At 41.6% G+C, this 18526-nt stretch overlaps 1 protein-coding gene across 2 annotated transcripts; it reads right to left on the bottom strand.

The window, feature by feature from the left end:
- Positions 1 to 2726: 2726 nt before the first annotated feature.
- On the bottom strand, positions 2727 to 13321 carry PNRC2 (proline rich nuclear receptor coactivator 2). 2 transcript variants are annotated; one of them, XM_067460576.1, is made up of 3 exons: positions 13211 to 13321; positions 7384 to 7585; positions 2727 to 5434 (listed from the first exon to the last, which is right to left on the bottom strand). In XM_067460576.1, exon 3 carries the CDS (start codon positions 5414 to 5416, stop codon positions 5000 to 5002), a length of 417 nt encoding a protein of 138 aa, XP_067316677.1. In that variant the 5' UTR covers positions 5417 to 5434; positions 7384 to 7585; positions 13211 to 13321; the 3' UTR covers positions 2727 to 4999. The 2 variants fall into 2 exon arrangements, with proteins under 2 accessions (XP_067316677.1, XP_067316678.1); XM_067460577.1 differs by lacking the exon at positions 13211 to 13321 and adding an exon at positions 9102 to 11020.
- Between the last annotated feature and the right edge of the window lie 5205 nt (positions 13322 to 18526).

Genomic DNA, 18526 nt, shown 5'->3' with positions numbered 1-18526 from the left:
TTGAATCAAGAACTAGCTTATTTTGCTTGCTGTAAATATGGCAAACATGCTACAATAAACATAAGGAATAGAAACTCAGTAAATCTTGTAATAGTAAAATTTTAACTGACAATTTATTTATTATTATTTTTTAAAATTATTTAGCAATTTTGTATACCGGTCTTCTCCCCTCTATCAGGGAACTCAGGCCGGTTTCCAACAATAAAATCACAAAACAATCATTAAAAACATATAACATATTCAATTAAAACGTTATAACAGCAAAATGCAATCACATAATAACAATGGTCAGTCATCATAGTGAATTCGTAGTCCATCATTCATCGTCATCTATCTGATCACAGAAATATTGATTCACTCGTCTAAAGCCAAACCCCATAGCCAGGTTTTCACCCGTTTTCTGAAAGACAGAATGGAGGGGGCAGTTCTGATCTCCAGTGGGAGAGAGTTCCAGAGTCGAGGGGCCACCACTGATAAGGCCCTGTCCCTCGTCCCCACCAGACGCGCCTGAGAGGCCGGTGGGACCGAGAGCAGGGCCCCTCCAGACGATCTTAACAACCTAGATGGTTCATAGGGGAGAATATGTTCGGACAGGTAAACTGCGCCGGAGTCGTTTGGGGCTTTATAGGTTAACACCAGCACTTTGAATTATGCTCGGAAGAATTCAGAACAGGTATATCTTTTTGGGTGAAAGAGATACATTTTCAACATTTGTCTTCTAAGACTGGAATAGGTTATATTTGTCAGTGTAGCAACAATTTTCAATCAGAAGCTTGGTTGTCTTAACATTTTTTCTTCAGAGATATAGTTGCTTTCATCTAACCATTTTTAAAAGCAAGCTTGATGGGTTATGTCTGTAATTATGCAAATTACAGAAATAACGTAAACATATTATCTTAACTGTAGAACAAATGCCTTACAAGAGCTGTGTGCCACCAGAGCTGAAATATGAGGGCAAGATAAACAAATGTACATGCTTTACATAATTCTGCTGATAATACCCAATTAGTGTAGAATTTAGTATTTCAAGAGCATAACCAAACCAGTATGGTGCAGTGTGTGGCCTTCCATTATCTCAATATTTGAATATTTGCAACCACCTTCCCCACAACAATTTACAAGATGATCGTGCTGATATGTATATTTACAGCTCTAAGCTGCTTATGAGTCCGGTTTGGAATTTTTCCTCATTAAAATAAAGGCATCACGAAAAGGATTGGCAGCTGTACCAAACAAGGCCTTTCATCTGAAGGATAAATATTGGTTCTCTCATCCATGATGGAAAGAAACGTCCTATACTGTTCAGCTTGACTGCTTTAGGAGATCCCTCAGTTAACAAGACTGTGTACTGTGTTAAATCAGATCCACTTTGTGAACACTAAACCCTGAAAGGATAATCACCAGTATACCTGGAGGCATGTATTTGGAGGAAATTTGGGTTTTGGCTTCCAAGTGAGATTTTTAGGTTTTATTTCCTTTCACACCCATTTATTTGTTGTTCAGCAGTTCGTGATCTGTAGATGCCACGTTTGAAATAATTTCCCCTGACTTTTTCTAGTTTCTTAACAGCCACAACTTTAGTTTTGAACATTATTTCTTAAATTTTATTAGTAGTCATTGCATTTTCTTGTAGTTTCTCTACTATTAATATCTTCTTCTGAATGTAATCCCAGTTTCTATACAATACTCTTCGTGGAAATTAAGTGTGCACGATGCCACCTTTTCCTTCACACTGGCAAACTGAAGTGATCTCCCAGGAGGGACAAATGGTGGCCAGTTTCTCCAGGTCCAATTCGACGAGGTTTCAGAGCATTTTTTTGACCACCTGGTCTTAAAATGGTGAAAAAGCTGTCATACATACAGGCAGTACCCAAGTTACAAACAAAATAGGATCTGTAGGTTTCTTAAATTGAATTTGTATGCAAGTCGGAACAGGTACATTTTTAAGTGACTGTATATGCCTTTGGATAAAATAGGGCAGGGCTTTAACACCAATGGTGTTTGTTTTGCTGTCTGGGCCTGTTCAGAAGATCTTACCTTAATTTTTGTCCCTGCGGTCATTGGATTTTGAAAAATATGGCTTGTGGAAACAAGGATTAGTGAGAAAGCTTCAGTTGAGACCTTTCCCCATGATAACAGCTCTTCCAGGGATAAATTTCCCTTCCAAGGGGTAGATTTCTCTCACTTCCTGTCGTCTCACCCCTGTTGAGTAATGTGGAAGTTGGATGTTTGTAACTCAGGGACTCCCTGACTTTGGGTCCTATCAATGTGAGAGTCTTGAATTCAAAGATCTGCATGCATTGGGAAAGGGGCAATGTTTAAGAAGCTAACATTTTGTAAGTAGTTCAACTAAAAACTGTAGAAATGCTCCACTGACGAGCATGAACACCACAATAAAAAGAGCCTAACTGGAGTGAAAAGTGCATGTTCCATTGTATTTCATACTGAAGTTACTTGGTAGCATCTTGTTTACACTGGCCTAAGCCTCAGGCATAATGAAAATATATGTATATGGGCCCATAAGAACTGTTTCCCCCCTCTATGCCAGCGAAAACAGATCAATGCTGCCATAATCCTCCAAATTCTCCAATACATTTGATTATATCACATAACAAAATATAATCCCAATTTAAACTGATTCGGGTTAATTCCACTGTTAAATTCTCTGCTAGAATACATGTACGCACAGAAGATGTACACCATATATTAAATAAGACATCAACACATTATAGGGGGAGAAAAGGTTAGGGATTTTTATTTAAATTTTGTTTCTAATTCATATTTGAGCAGTACATTAAACATACAAAATTTAGAACATCGAAATTATATCTGGGATATAGCAATTTTAAAATATCAGGAAAAACTCTGGGATATAGGACAAAATAATTTTGAGCAAAATATCCAATTTATTTGGTTTCTTGGTTAATGCTTTTTAAAATTTGGTCTGCAAAAAACAAATATATATGTAGCTAAGATATGATGCCTGAGATGGACTACCCTTGGAAATTACCTTTAGTACTGCCATTTGCTAATTCACTGTGAAGAGTTTTAGGGTCTTCAGGCCACTGATATACTTAGGCACTGTAAACATTTCAGATGTCACCATGTTTTAAAGTTGGGTGTCACTAAAGTTTAGAAGACAACCAAACTGAGAAACAGTTTCTACAAGGCAATCAAGTGACCTCATTTGAAACTGCCAAGAAAAGTGCAAAGATAAAATTCATACTTCAAACCTAAATAATAAAATCCAACAGGAGTCTCGGGCCTTCACAAAAACAAGATGGAATCTTAGCATCCAGGGCACTGAAGTTTCTTAATACTCATTTGCCTTTATTCACGTTACAATAAAATAAGAGCAATCGATGTACTGGCTACAGTCTAAACATTAGTTTTACTTTAATCCAAAAAAACCCTGTGTTCAAATAAAGGGTACTGACTGAAACCTAAGGATACTGTTCAGCTCCAGAGTTCTGCTCCTGTTAAGTAAGCAGAGTAATGCACCTTTAAAATTTCAAAAAATTATTTTTGTTTTACCTTTTTAAAACAACATCTTTTCCAGTACCCAGTTGACTTTAAACCCCATCTTATCAGCTGTTATAAATGGGCATATACTTTTGCTGGTACTTGAAGTGCAATGGCACAAACATGTGCTTTCAGTTTTTGCTTTTTTTTTTTTTTTTTTTACAAAATTATTTTTTTTAAAACCATCATGCCATGCACTTAAGCATGGTCTTTTTACATTCAGCAATTTTGTACTAAAAATACTTTATTTTGGCAGGAAAGCCCAGCATATATTTACATATGCTACAAGTTTTACATGTATTTACATGGCTCTTTCTTCCATATCTAAAAGATGATTTCACCTTTGCTACACAGGCTTATATTACATGTTCTTCAATTTGACTGGCCTCAACACTTCAGCAGATGATACAGAACACAAAATGTGTTTCAAACACACTTCTGTGAAATTCTCTGTGAAGTAAAACACTCAAGATGCTTTTGGCAGTCACCTGGCAATAGAAAAGTTATTCAAATTGGCACACATAAAAGTTGCTTGTGTTCAATATAATACATATCTAGGCATGTGCTTTAAAAAAACCAACTTAGAGATCAACTGCATGCCCAGGTTTCTATTCTTATTCAAGAAATGTTATACAGACTGAAATTTCCTAATGTAAGTATTCTACATTTTGGTCACAGGGTTTTGGGTAGATAGATGCCTGCCCAAACAGCCATTCCAAGTGAGGAGATCATGGGTTACAATGTGCCTGCCTTATCTGCAAGGGTTCCGTTCCAGGACCTGTCCCAGAAATCAAAAATGCGGATGATCATACCCAATATTATTAAATGGCAGCAATGCGCCATCACTTACTAATATGGAGCATGATGATCTGCTGGAAATCATGGATCTGGAGGACCCACTGTTTAGTAAACTAAGACACGCACATTACAATCTAGACAGCATACTCTAACAATTTTAGATGTCATACTTTCAAAAAACCTAAATGTTCTAAGAAAAAAAGATACTAATTTGACATTAAATGCCTACACTATTTCACAGTATGTGGGCAAATTAAACCAATTTTGCAACTGTATTGCACTGCAATGGCTGGAAATTTGGTTGGCTGGCACTGATTTCAAGTCTGAAAAAGGCATGCACAATGAAGCAATCTGAAAACAAAAAGCAATTGAAATTAAATGGTTAAAAAGACCGAAGATCATGGCCTGACACGTTCTGACTAGCTACTCATTTGCGACAGTGCAGCAGTAGCAAAGAAAACTGGAAAGTATGCTGAATGAGCACACACACACACACATACACTGACCAAAGAGTCAATGGGAAGTGCTCTTCCCATCCATAATTCAACCACCTACTAACAGTTAACCTATTTCTATTAGATGTGTCTCTGTATTGATTTTGGAAACTACCACTGGATACATTCTGTGCAATACAAAACTAAGTGTGCCATTTTTCCCAATGTACAGTTAATGTGGTACCTCAAGCTTGAACTTTAAGCAAGGTCTTAAGTTGAAAAGTCATGATTTCTTTGTCAGCGGGATTAAGTGAAACAGATACCCAGTGGCTTGGCGGCTTGGGGAGAACACTTGGAGACGGTGGCTCACTGAATTTCGCTCCAGCGTAGTTCTGATTGCTTTGAGGTATGAAGAATGAGTGGGATAAAGCTGGATTCCAAGTCTGGTTGGTTGGGAAATGTATTGTGTTCTTTCCCCCATTTTGCATGGCCTGCCATGCCGCAGAGGATGGAGTGCACCCATGTCCCCTCTCCTTTTTGTGGATCTTCTTCATCTGGGAATTTTGATCTTTGCTTTTTTTCCTGTTGTTCAGTTGTTGATGGCTCTTGGTAGCATTTCTGGGCTGGCTAGATGGAATGTTGAACCTTTCTCCACCGCCCATCTCCAACTTAAGTGTCACCTACCGAGGGGAGAAAGGAAGAGCACAGAGGTCAATGCCAAGGAAAATGAAAGAATTACCTGAAGCTCTGAGTATAATAAGCAGAATTTTTTCTAGAAGAGATTAAATTATAACGCATACATACTAGAGATGTGCATTTTTTTCATTAGTCAAATCACATTTGTTAAATTTGTACTTATGTCATGATATCCGATGCGCAGGAATGGCCTGCGCCAAAAATTTAAGAACCAAAACTTACTCAATGCTTTTTTGTTTGCATTTTATAAATCTTGGAAGCCTCCCAATGTTTTACACAAGGAAGCAAAGCAAAGCGAGAAAGGCTGCCATTCCTCTTTAAGAGGCTGCCTCTCACCATGAGGAAATGAAAGCAGCAGGGCGGGACAAGTTGAGTCAGCTGGGAAAGAGACAGAGCACAGAATTCTGGGAAATGTCATTTGGCAGGGGAGGATCATTATGCCAGAGAATTCAAAAGGCCCTGTTCTAAACTACATTTCCCAGAATTCTGCTCAGCATCAGAAAGCCCAAATCAGAATAGGAGATAGATTTGTCCCTCCATAGCGGCAGGTAGCCAGTTCCAATAAATTGTTGAATCTGCAAAGATGATTGACTGATACTTCCAATAACTAAATTGCTGGGCTGGGAAGAAATCCCTAAATGTAAGTTCTATGGGTTAGTATGAAAGACATTCAATGAGATGGCTGTTATGGCTTTTAAAGGTTTTTTTTCAAAACTTTAAAAAAATCCCCTAAAATCAGTAGACATATGAATATTTCTGAAAGTTGGAGGGGGAAAATGATCCTCTGTTAGCTTTTTTTGTAACAGAAAAATTCAAGGAGATAAGTCTTGTCATTTTATTTTTTTTTAAAGTTATTTGTTAAAACTTTGGAAATTTCTCCAAAATCCATGGATAAGTGAAATGTTCTGAAACTTGGTGGGCCAACTTGGTGGGTGAATGTGTTCTACCATTGGAGCAAGTTTCACATCAATATCTGTGAAAATGAGGGAGAAAGGGGCCCCTGATATTTCCCCACTTGCACAATTATTCTAACAAAAAAAAAATAACATTTCTTTACTCTTGTTATAATTACAAATTTTTCATTAACAATACTTTTAGAAACAAAATGCTGATGCTCCCTAATTTTGTAATGAGTTTTGAAACATTTTTTTCATTGATCGCACACCCCTATTACATACCATCTGAAAACAAAACAAAATGGTCCTTGTGATCTTAAGGTTTAGTAAAAAGGAGCTTGATAAACTGCAGCTGGTAACCAATTGCTATACAGATCTAATTCAAAGCATATCAGAATGGAATGGCTTGCAAACTAAACACTTCTGACAACAAAATTGCCACAGCTCATATTTTAATCAAAAGAAGATTCCTGGAGTTATCAGGCCATGTCTAGACTTTCTGTCAGAATAAACCACCAAAACCTTTTCTTTTATACACTATCTGTCAATCTTGGGTTGTTTCAAGTACATCATTTTTCCAGTTTACATAAAAATCTAGCATTCCCCTTATATAATAAATATATTCTATTACAAAAATTTACAACAATTAAAGTACTCTTAATAAAGGATTTTAATAATAATAATTTTATTTTTGTATCCCACCTCCATCTCCCCCCCCCCCCAAAGGGACTTGGGCCAGCTTACATGGGGCCAAGCCCGATCAACAGTTAAAAATGTGACACATTAAAATGCATAACATCAGTATAAAACAAAATAAAACATTATAACTATATATAAAACATTACTTACAGTTATAGCAATAATTTTATATATAACAATATATAAACCATTACTTCCAACAAGAACACAATATACTGTACAGTGGACCTCCAGTCCCTCACTACAATAAAATTTGAAGGATTCCGAAAGCTTGAGGAAACAGGATGCAGTACTTTAAGAGTGCTTATCATATTCCAGCACAATTTTGATCCTTTTACCTTTCAGTTCTCTTTTCAAACTCAACAGACTCCACCTCCTGCGCTCTTTCCTGCTGCCAGACCTGAAAGAACAAATGCTGATTTCTGTTGGACCCCTTCCTTTGGCTAGAAATGGTAGTTCTCATGGGATGATTTGCTGTTTTCTGCCAGGAAACCGAGCCCAACATCGGATTCTTGGCACACGGGCTTCAAGAGCAGAAGTCTGAAAACAAAAGTCAAGAGATAGTTTCTAGTAAGAAACATAGTTTGGGAGAGATGGAAATGTATCTCCTTTTAAAAACTGCAAACATAACTTTTTTTTAAAAAAAATCTAGGATTATAACTTTTGAAAAATAGGGATACCAGACTTAATCTGAACTCTTTTGTTTGCAAATATTACTCCTAGCCAAGATTGCATAGCAAGAGAAATTTCCCACAGTTCAGATAAATATTTTCCTAGTGCTCAACTACATACTCCCACAGAAAGAGAAGACCCGTATCAATCTATTTTTCAGATAAAGGTAAGACTCTTCAACTCCTTTTACTCACTTTCCAAGGCTAGATGCCCCCCTCATATATTCACAAAATCTGTATTTGCATCACAACTCCATAAACAAACCATAGCATCAATGGAACAGTTCTCCTACATGCCTTTAAAAAATATTTTCTCCTGTGATAATGGATCCTGGGTTCCAAAGACAACAGTGTCATCTTCAGTCATCTATTACTTATCAACACTGCATTCCTTCCCTGCCCCATTGTTTTGTCACCCTCTTGAAACACAATCACAAAGGGGAATTTCCTGGACTGAATCAGAGAGAGAAAAGAAACTTCTTTCCACACAATGCAAGCAGCCACTTTCCATACTTCATTCATCTCTGCCTGCTTCTAAACCTGATCCTTTTTCTATCATGCCCCAAATTAACACAAACAAGAACCCTCAATCCATGATGCCTTAGTTGAAACGTGGCTTACAGAGAATGTGTATTTCTGGTTGCCTGAATGTTAGTGTTAAAAATCGGCCTAACTAATACTATACCTCATATTCTACCATACCATAAACTCTGTCAGTCTACTGTACCTCCAAGTTGCCTGCTGGTTTACTGTAACCTTATAAATTTCATAGGGTTTTTCTTAGTCATAGGTGGATCTGGTGCCTTTAAAATTTACCCCAGGAAAAATGACATTCTGTCTTTAAATCTTTGCTCTACACTAGAGGGAATGCAAAGTGACTCCAAATGCACCCTAAATGGCATTTTGGAAATTAAGTCTCCCCATTGTCTACTGCCTTCAGGGCAATTCAGGCTCCTTTTCTGCAAATCTAAACAAATGAGGCATAAAGCCTTGGTTGCAGCCTTCTCTCTCTGACACACTCCCTTTCTTTGAGGCTCCTGATAGAGACCTTCTTTACACTAATACTTTCCATATTGACACATACAATTAGTTGTAACATTCAGGGTGTCCCAAAAGGCTGCATACACAGAAAAATTAAGAAATCCATATTATATATATAATATTTTCAGGAATAAAACATGTAGGTAATATTTTGGCATGGTTATTTTGTACATAAAGGTACATTTAGCTACATTTTCCCTATGTATGGCAGCTTTGGCGGCACCTGATAGTTGCTATCGTTTTATTACAGATAATAACAACTGTAATGCGCTCTACATGGGACTGCCTTTGAAAAGTATTCGGAAACTCCTATTTGTCCCGAGAACAACAGCCAGGTTACTTACCAGAGCTGATTCCAGGGAGCACATCACTCCTGTTGAAACAACTCCACTGGCTCCTGATTTGTTTCTGGGCCCAATTCATAGAATCATAGAGTTGGAAGAGACCTCATGGGCCAGCCCAACCCCCTGCAGCGAAGCAGGAAAATTGCATACAAAGCACCCCTGACAGATGGCCATCCAGTCTCTGTTTGAAAGCTTCCAAAGAAGGAGCCTCCACCACACTCCAGGGCAGAGAGTTTCACTGCTGAACAGCTCTCACAGTCGGGAAGTTCTTCCTAATGTTCAGGTGGAATCTCCTTTCTTGTAGTTTGAAGCCATTGTTCCGCGTCCTAGTCTCCAGGGCAGCAGTAAACGAGCTTGCTCCCTCCTCCTTATGAGTTCCTCTCACATATTTATACATGGCTATCATGTCTCCTTCTCAGCCTTCTCTTCTTCAGGCCAAACATGCCCAGCTCTTTAAGCCGCTCCTCATAGGGCTTGTTCTCCAGACCCCAGATCATTTTAGTCGCCCTCCTCTGGACGCATTCCAGCTTGTCAATATCTCTCTTCTATTGTGGAGCCCAGAATTGGACACAATATTCCAGGTGTGGTCTAACCAATTCAAGGTGCTGGTTTTAACCTATAAAGCCCTGCACGACTTTGGTCCAGTGTACTTGAGATACTGTGTCCCCGTCGTCCCCCTCAAACAGCCCGGAGAGACCTCTAAGGTATAGTAAGGAGACCCTAATTTTGACACAGACTCTGGCCAACACACACTTAAAAGCTACTAGAGAAGGTACATTCTCCTAAGTTATACAACTCGCTTCTGGAGTTCGGCTCCCACCCTCATGACATTCAGGAAAGGTATGAAGATTTTCCTCTGCAAAGCAGAATGGGCAATTTTACGTTGATTTTAACTTTTAATGTTCAATAATACATTAAGTTTTTAATGATTATCGAACCTCTTAATGCTTGTTCAGCTATGGTTCAGCATTACTAATAATGTTGCAGTATAGTGATTTAGCACAATATAATAATATATAATGCTAATATTGTGCTATGCTAATAATGTATAGTAAAGGTAAAAGTTTTCCCTGACATTAAGTCTATTCATGTCAGACTCGGGGGTGATGCTCATCTCCATTTCTAAGCTGAAGAGCTGGCATTGTCTGTAGACATCTCCAAGGTCATGTGGCCAGCATGGCTGCATGGAACACCATTACCTACCCGCATGTTTTCGAACTGCTATGTTAGCAAAAGCTGGGGCTAGCTGCAGGAGCTCATTCCACTCTCCAGATTCGAACCACCAACCTTTTGGTCAGCAGGTTCAGCAACTCAGGGGTTTAAATGGCTGCACCAAAGGCCACCAATATACTATATTAGAACTCTCTCCCCAGGGAAATTAGATTAGCTCCCACCCTGCCCCCCTTTCGGAAAGACTTGGATATTCCAATGTGCCTTTGAATAATGGTTTAGCTACTGATTAAGTCTGCCTAGATCTAATCTTTTGGTTGGATCTCCAGCACTTTATTCCGAGCCCCAGCTCTGCAGTTTTCAATTGCACAAGCCCTTGCCCTGCCCTATTAGTTTCATATCTGCACATGCCCACTTTTCTCGGCTACTGGTTGTTTGATGTTTGGTTTATAATGTTTTACATTTTATTGGTCTGTTTTAATATATTTTACTGTTATGTGTTTTTAATTGTGTTATTTGTAAGCTTTGTTATTTTTAATCGTGTTATTTGTAAGCCCCTTGTCCCTTTGGGGAGATGGAGGCAGGATATAAGAATGAAGTTATTGTATTGCTGAAGGCTTTCATGGCCAGAATCACTGGGTTGTTGTGAGTTTTCCGGGCTATGTGGCAATGTTCCAGAAGCATTCTCTCCTGACATTTCGCCTGCATGTGTGGCAGGCACCTCTGAGGGTTCTGGAACATGGCCATACAGCACAGAAAAAAATCACAGCAATAACCCAATAAAGTTATTATCATTATTATTTACATATATTAACAATAATACAATGTAATACAATGTAATACAATATAATACTAATAATACAATATAATATTGTAATATTTTAATACTAATATATTAAATATAATAGTACGGATAACATATAATAATACATCATGATATAGTTTTATTGTTGTACTAGCTGTCCCCTGCCACGCGTTGCAGTGGCCCAGTCAGTGTATATGTGTTTTGTGTGTATATATATGTGCATATGTGTGTGTATATATGTGGTTTTGCGCATGCGTTGTAATGTAATTTTTATTTTTTGGTTCTCTAAGTCCCTTGTGTTGTGTTTTTCAGTGTTTTTATGAGTGATGGTCACTCGTTGGCCTGATAGGCGTCTTCTGTCCAAATTTGGTGTCAATTTGCCCAGTGGTTTTTTGAGTTATGTTAATCCCACAAACTAACATTACATTTTTATTTATATAGATAGATATTTGTATAAGTTGTAATGTTGGGTTGTCATAGGTTTTTTTGGGCTATATGGCCATGTTCTAGAGGCATTTTCTCCTGACGTTTCGTCTGTATCTATGGCAAGCACCCTCAGTTTGTGAGGATGCTTGCCACAGATGCAGGCGAAATGTCAGGAGATAGTGCCTCTAGAACAGGGGTCCTCAAACTAAGGCCCGGGGGCCGGATGCAGCCCTCCAAGGTCATTTACCCGGCCCTCGCTCAGGGTCAACCTAAGTCTGAAATGACTTGAAAGCACACAACAACAACAACAACAACCCTATCTCATGAGCCAAAAGCAGGCCCACACTTCCCATTGAGATACTAATAAGTTTATATTTGTTAAAATTGTTCTTCATTTTAATTACTGTATTGTTTTTCAGTGATTTTTTGCACTACAAATAAGATATGTGGTATGCATAGGAATTCATTCATGTTTTTTCCAAATTATAATCCGGCCCTGCAATAGTTTGAGAAACTGTGACCTGGCCCTCTTTTTAAAAGGTTTGTGGACCCCTGCTCTAGAACATGGCCATATAGCTTGGAAAAAAACCTACAATAGACCTCACAACCTCTGAGGACGCTTGCCATAGATGCAGGCGAAACATCAGGAGAGAATGCCTCTAGAACATGGCCATATAGCCCGAATAAACCTACAATAGACCTCACAACATCTGAGGATGCTTGCCATAGATGCAGGCGAAACGTAAGGAGAGAATGCCTCTAGAACAGTGGTTCTCAACCTGGGGTCCCCAGATATTTTTGGCCAACAACTCCCAGAAATCCTAGCCAGTTTACCAGTTGTTAGGATTTCTGGGAATTGAAGGCCAAAAACATCTTGGGACCCCAGGTTGAGAACCACTGCTCTAGAACATGGCCATATAGCCCAAATAAACCTACAATAGACCTCACAACCTCTGAGGATGCTTGCCATAGATGCAGGCGAAACGTCAGGAGAGAATGCCTCTAGAACATGGTCATATAGGCTGAAAAAACCATGAAAGCCTTCGATAAAACAGTTGTAATGTTTTTGATTGTGAGCCACTTTGGGTCTCCATATGGAGAGATAACAGCGGGATATAAATAAATAAATAATAATATATATATTACCATTCTTATAGGAATATACAACAACGTCTTAAGATGTGTATTAAACTGCCTTGGCGACCTCTCCTTTTTCAAAAAAAGAAAGGAATAGAACTTATTATTACTCATTCAACGTCAGGAAAAACGTGGGATTTCTCTCATAATCGCTCAAAGCTTCCACAGATACAGAGACTTCTTTCTCCTCCTGCTGTACCATATTACCATACGTGTGGGTTTATTCTAGGCATGGGCCAACTTGGGCCCTCCAGGTGTTTTGAACTTCAACTCCCACAATTCCTAACAGCCTCAGGCCCCTTCCTTTCCCCCCTCAGCCGCTTAAGCGGCTGAGGGGGGAAAGGAAAGGGCCTGAGGCTGTTAGGAATTGTGGGAGTTGAAGTTCAAAACACCTGGAGGGCCCAAGTTGGCCCATGACTGCCTTAAAGTAAGGCCTACTTCTCACAGGGCAGCCAAACATGGCGGCGCAGCTAAGCCAACCTTTCCCTGGCACCTCCCTTCAGCAGCCCCCTTTCCCCTCAGCACCCCAAAGAACAGCCTGCCCCATTCTTTTCCTTATGAGACACCTCACCCGCCTCGCTTCTCTCCGCTTTCTTCTTCCTCCTCCGCTCCCTTCCTTCGCCTTCCACCAAACACACAAAATGGCGTCCAGTCTCCCGAGCGAGAAAGAAACAAGGAAGCTGGATTGGAAAAAAAAACCCACAATCCACAAAACCCCGCCCCCTTCGGAGCGGACTGGCCAATCAAAACGAAAGTACATAAGGAAGGAGAGCCAATAGGAAAAAAAAGCCCGCCTGTTGCTAGGATGAGGAGGGAGAACGGAGTGGTTGAAAGGAAGAGAAGGGACGCTTCGGAGTGGGCGGGGCTTTAAAAGCCGTTGTTGTTGTCGGATTTAAATTTTTCGCTAGAGAGGGGCATGCCGGGAAAATGAGGGGCTTTAATAGGGCGGGCAAGGCGGAAGTGGGCCAGACGCTGAGGTGTGCTTATGGTTGTATAGAGTACAGTCGTTCAAAAGTTGTGCTGAAATGATTAGTCTTTAAGGCTCCATTATTTACTGTGTCAGAAGTGAATTGAGAACAATATAATTATATATAATTATAAAAAAATCACAAAGTTACAAATTTACTAGTTACTAGTCCAATGTGGACTAGGCAAAACTATGGTGAGGTGGATCTGTAATTGGTTATTGGTCATTTCTGTATTGGTAATTGGTCATTTCGGAACCATTGGCAACCATCTTTGAGAGTTCTTGGAGAACGGGAGAAGTTCCAGCAGATTGGAGGAGGGCCAATGTGGTCCCAAACTTCAAGAAGGGAAAAAAGGATGACCCAAACAATTGCCGTCTGGTCAGCGTCACGTCGATACCAGGCAAGATTCTGGAAAAGATTATTAAGGAAGTGGTCTGCAAACACTTATTTATTTATTTATTTATTTGCTGCATTTGTTGACCGCCGTTCTCAGCCCTAGGGCAACTCACGGCAGTGTACAACATGTAAAAACAGTTTACAATAAAGCAATAACACACGAAATATCAACATAACTATCAATAATACAACAATAATACCATTACACTAAATCATCCGCGCCGTCTCATCGTAGAATCATAAACCAATCTCGTAATCCATATTCCGTTCCAGTCGTCATTGCCAATTGTTGTAGCACTTAGTTAAACGCCTTCTCAAATAACCATGTCTTTAGGCTCTTGCGGAATGACATAAGGGAGGGCGCCTGTCTGATGTCTACAGGGAGGGTGTTCCACAGCCGGGGGGCCACCACCGAGAAGGCCCTCTCTCTCGTCCCCGCCAGACGCGCCTGTGAGGCAGGCGGGATCGAGAGAAGGGCCTCCCCAGACGATCTCAAGGCCCTCGTGGGCTCATAGGCCGAGATGCGGTCAGAAAGGTATTTTGGGCCGGAACCGTTTAGGGCTTTGTAGGCCAACACCAGCACCTTAAATTGGGCCCGGTAGCAGATCGGCAGCCAGTGGAGCTGGAACAACAAGGGCGTTGTGTGCTCCCTGCGTCCCGCTCCTGTTAGTAACATGGCTGCCGCGCGCTGGACTAGCTGAAGCTTCCGGGCCGTCTTCAAGGGCAGCCCCACGTAGAGAGCGTTGCAGTAGTCAAGGCGGGATGTGACCAGAGCGTGTACCACCGTGGCCAAGTCAGACTTCCCGAAACAAATGCGGTCATCTCTAATAGTCAACATGGATTTATCAAAAAAAAGTCATGCCAGACTAATCTGATCTCTTTTTTCGATAGAGTTACAAGCTGGGTAGATGCGGGGAATGCCGTGGATGTGGCGTACCTGGATTTCAGTAAGGCCTTCGACAAGGTCCCCCATGACCTTCTGACAAACTAGTCCAATGTGGGCTAGGCAAAACTATGGCGAGGTGGATCTGTAATTGGTTAAATGGACAAACCCAGAGGGTGATTCTCACCAATGCTTCCTCTTCATCCTGGAAAGAAGTGATGAGCGGAGTGCCGCAGGGTTCCGTCCTGGGCCCGGTCCTGTTCAACATCTTTAACGACTTAGATGAAGGGCTAGAAAGCAGGATCATCAAGTTTGCAGACGACACCAAATTGGGAGGGATAGCCAATACTCCAGAGGACAGGAGCAGGATTCAAAATGATCTTGACAGATTAGAGAGATGGGACAAAACTAACAAAATGAAGGTCAACGGTGACAAATGCAAGATACTCCACTTTGGCAGGAAAAAAAGAAATGCAAAGATACAGAATGGGGGACAATGCCTGGCTCGAGAGCAGTACGTGTGAAAAAGATCTTGGAGTCCTCGTGGACAACAAGTTAAACATGAGCCAACAATGTGATGTGGCGGCAAAAAAAGCCAATGGGATTCTGGCCTGCATCAATAGGAGCATAGTGTCTAGATCTAGGGAAGTCAGGCTACCCCTCTATTCTGTTTTGGTTAGACCACATCTGGAATATTGTGTCCAATTCTGGGCACCACAATTCAAGAGAGATATTGACAAGCTGGAATGTGTCCAAAGGAGAGCGACTAAAATGATAAAAGGTCTGGAGAACAAGCCCTATGAGGAGCGGCTTAAGGAGCTAGGCATGTTTAGCCTGAAGAAGAGAAGGCTGAGAGGGGATATGATAGCCATGTATAAATATGTGAGAGGAAGCCACAGGGAGGAGGGAGCAAGCTTGTTTTCTGCTTCCCTGGAGACTAGGATGCGGAACAATGGCTTCAAACTACAAGAGAGGAGATTCTGAACATTAGGAAGAACTTCCTGACTGTGAGAGCTGTTCAGCAGTGGAACTCTCTGCCCCGGAGTGTGGTGGAGACTCCTTCTTGGGAAGCTTTTAAACAGAGGCTGGATGGCCATCTGTCAGGGGTGATTTGAATGCAATATTCCTGCTTCTTGGCAGGGGGTTGGACTGGATGGCCCATGAGGTCTCTTCCAACTCTTTGATTCTATGAAATTTGGCCGTATGCTCCATTTCCTTTGAGAAAATGAAAAGAACACCTCTGCATTTTAGATGGATTTTCCCTGGAATAGGCAGTAAGGTCACCTAAAGCTTTGGAGCGCTCCTGTTCAACCATTTCAAAGAACCTCCCTTCTTGAGCAGTGATGGCACGATCGTCAGCATAGATGAAACTCTCAGTCTCTTCTGGCAGCGGCTGATCATTTGTGTAGGCCCTGCTACAGCCCTAATATGGCTTCAAACAATGATGTCAACAAGTATTTATGGAAATATAATGTAAGGGGGGGGGGGCAGGTGGCAGTTCCATGTTGTCTCCTGCATATGTTATCAGTTGGGGACCCCCTCCCCGCAGCACCAACTGATGCTCTGGGCCAGAGTGAAGAGAGAGGGGTCTAGGGGACAGTTCCATCTTGTCTCCTGCATCTGTCATAAGTTTGGGACCCCTCCACCCAGCACCAACTGCCACTCTAGGCCAGAGTGAAGAGGGGCAAGGGACAGTTCCATCTTATCTCCTGCATATGTCATCAGTTGGGGACTCCTCCCCCCAGAACCAATTGCTGATCTGGGCGAAAGTGAAGGGGGTGGGGCAGGGGAGAGTTCCATCTTGTCTCCTGCATATGTCATCAGTTGGGGACTCCTCCCCCCAGCACTAACTGCTCCTCTGGGCCAGAGTGAAGGGGGCAGGGGACAGTTCCATATTATCTCCTGCATCTGTCATCAGTTGGGGACCTTTTCCCCCCAGCACCAACTGCCACTCTGTTTCAGAGTGAAGAACGGCAGGGGACAGTTCCATCTTGCCTCCTGCATCTGTCATCAGTTGGGGACTCCTCCCCCCAGAACCAATTGCTGATCTGGGCGAAAGTGAAGGGGGTGGGGCAGGGGAGAGTTCCATCTTGTCTCCTGCATATGCCATCAGTTGGGCACCCCTACCCCCAGCATCAACTGTCGCTCTAAGCCAGAGTGAAGAGAGAGGGGGCCAGGGGCCAGTTCCATCTTGTCTCCTGCATATGTCATCAGTTGGGGACACTTCCCCCCAACACCAACTGCCGCTCTGGGCCAGAGTGAAGACAGTGGGGTCAAGGGGACAGTTCCATCTTGTCTCCTGCATCTGTCATCTGTTGGGAACCCTTCCCCCCAGCACCAAATGCCACTCTGGGCCAGAGTGAAGAGATAGGTGTCCAGGGCACAGTTCCACCTTGTCCCCTGCATATGCCATCAGTTGGGGTCCCCTCCCCCCAGCATCAACTGCCACTCTGAGTCAGAGTGTAGGGGGGGGCAGGGGGCAGTTCCATCTTGTCTCCTGCATATGTTATCAGTTGGGGATCCCTCCCCCAGCATCAACTGCTGCTCTGGGCCAGAGTGAAGAGAGGAGGGTCCAGGGGACAGTTCAATCTTGTCTCCTGCATATGTCATCAGTTGGGGACCCCTCCACCCAGCACCAACTGCCGCTCTGTGCCAGAGTGAAGGGGGGCAGGGAACAGTTCCATCTTGTCTCCTGCATATGTTATCAGTTGGGGACCCCTCCTCCCAGTACTAACTGCTGCTCTGCGCCAGAGCGAAGAGAGGAGGGTCCAGGGGATAGTTCCATCTTGTCTCCTGCATATGTCATCAGTTGGGGACCCCTCCACCCAGCACCAACTGCCGCTCTGTGCCAGAGTGAAGGGGGGGGGGCAGGGGACAGTTCCATCTTGTCTCCTGCATATGTCATCAGTTGGGGACCCCCTCCACCCAGCACCAACTGCTGCTCTGGGCCAGAGTGAAGAGAGGGGGGCCAGGGGATAGTTCCATCTTGTCTCCTGTGCCATGCTAATAATATAATGTAATGTAAGATAATATATTTTATATACATATAATATTTAGAATATTATAATATACAATATAAGACTACTAATAATATATGATTATTATATATTATATATTACATGTAATATTACTAATAATATTACAATATAAGGGTATAGTACAATATAGTAATATATAATACTGATATTGTACTATGCTAATAATTTAATATGTTGTATGTATATATATCTTGTAAGCCGTTCTGAGTCCCCTTCGGGGTGAGAAGAGCGGCATATAAATGTTGTAAATAAATAAATAAACATTATAGAAGACAAAAGCCTTCGCCACAATGTGGCATCTGCATTATTATAATATTCCTAGCGTATATACCTGGCATTGCCTAGGAAATATGTTTTCTTTAAGGCTTTCTTTCCTTACTCTTTTCCCCTCATAACAGCTCTTTTTCTTCTTTCATTACTTTCCTTCATACGCCACCCCATCTTTTTTTTCTTCTTTCCTTCCATTCTCCTCCCATTTATGTCTTCCATCGTCCCTTTTTTCCTTTCCTTTTCTCCCTTTCCTTTTCTTTCTTTCCCTTCCTTCTCCCTTCTTTTTCTTTATGCCTCTTTCATTCCTTCTTCCATCTCCCTCATACACCTCT

The sequence above is a fragment of the Anolis sagrei genome, chromosome X (assembly GCF_037176765.1).
Source record: "Anolis sagrei isolate rAnoSag1 chromosome X, rAnoSag1.mat, whole genome shotgun sequence".
Taxonomy (NCBI): domain Eukaryota; kingdom Metazoa; phylum Chordata; class Lepidosauria; order Squamata; family Dactyloidae; genus Anolis; species Anolis sagrei.
Note: the sequence above shows the minus strand (reverse complement) of the source record. Positions and strands in the feature narration are given on the sequence as shown.

Excerpts from the sequence above, each read along its gene's own strand:
- PNRC2 (XM_067460576.1), bottom strand. The coding sequence starts at position 5,416 with ATGGGCGGTGGAGAAAGGTTCAACATTCCATCTAGCCAGCCCAGAAAT.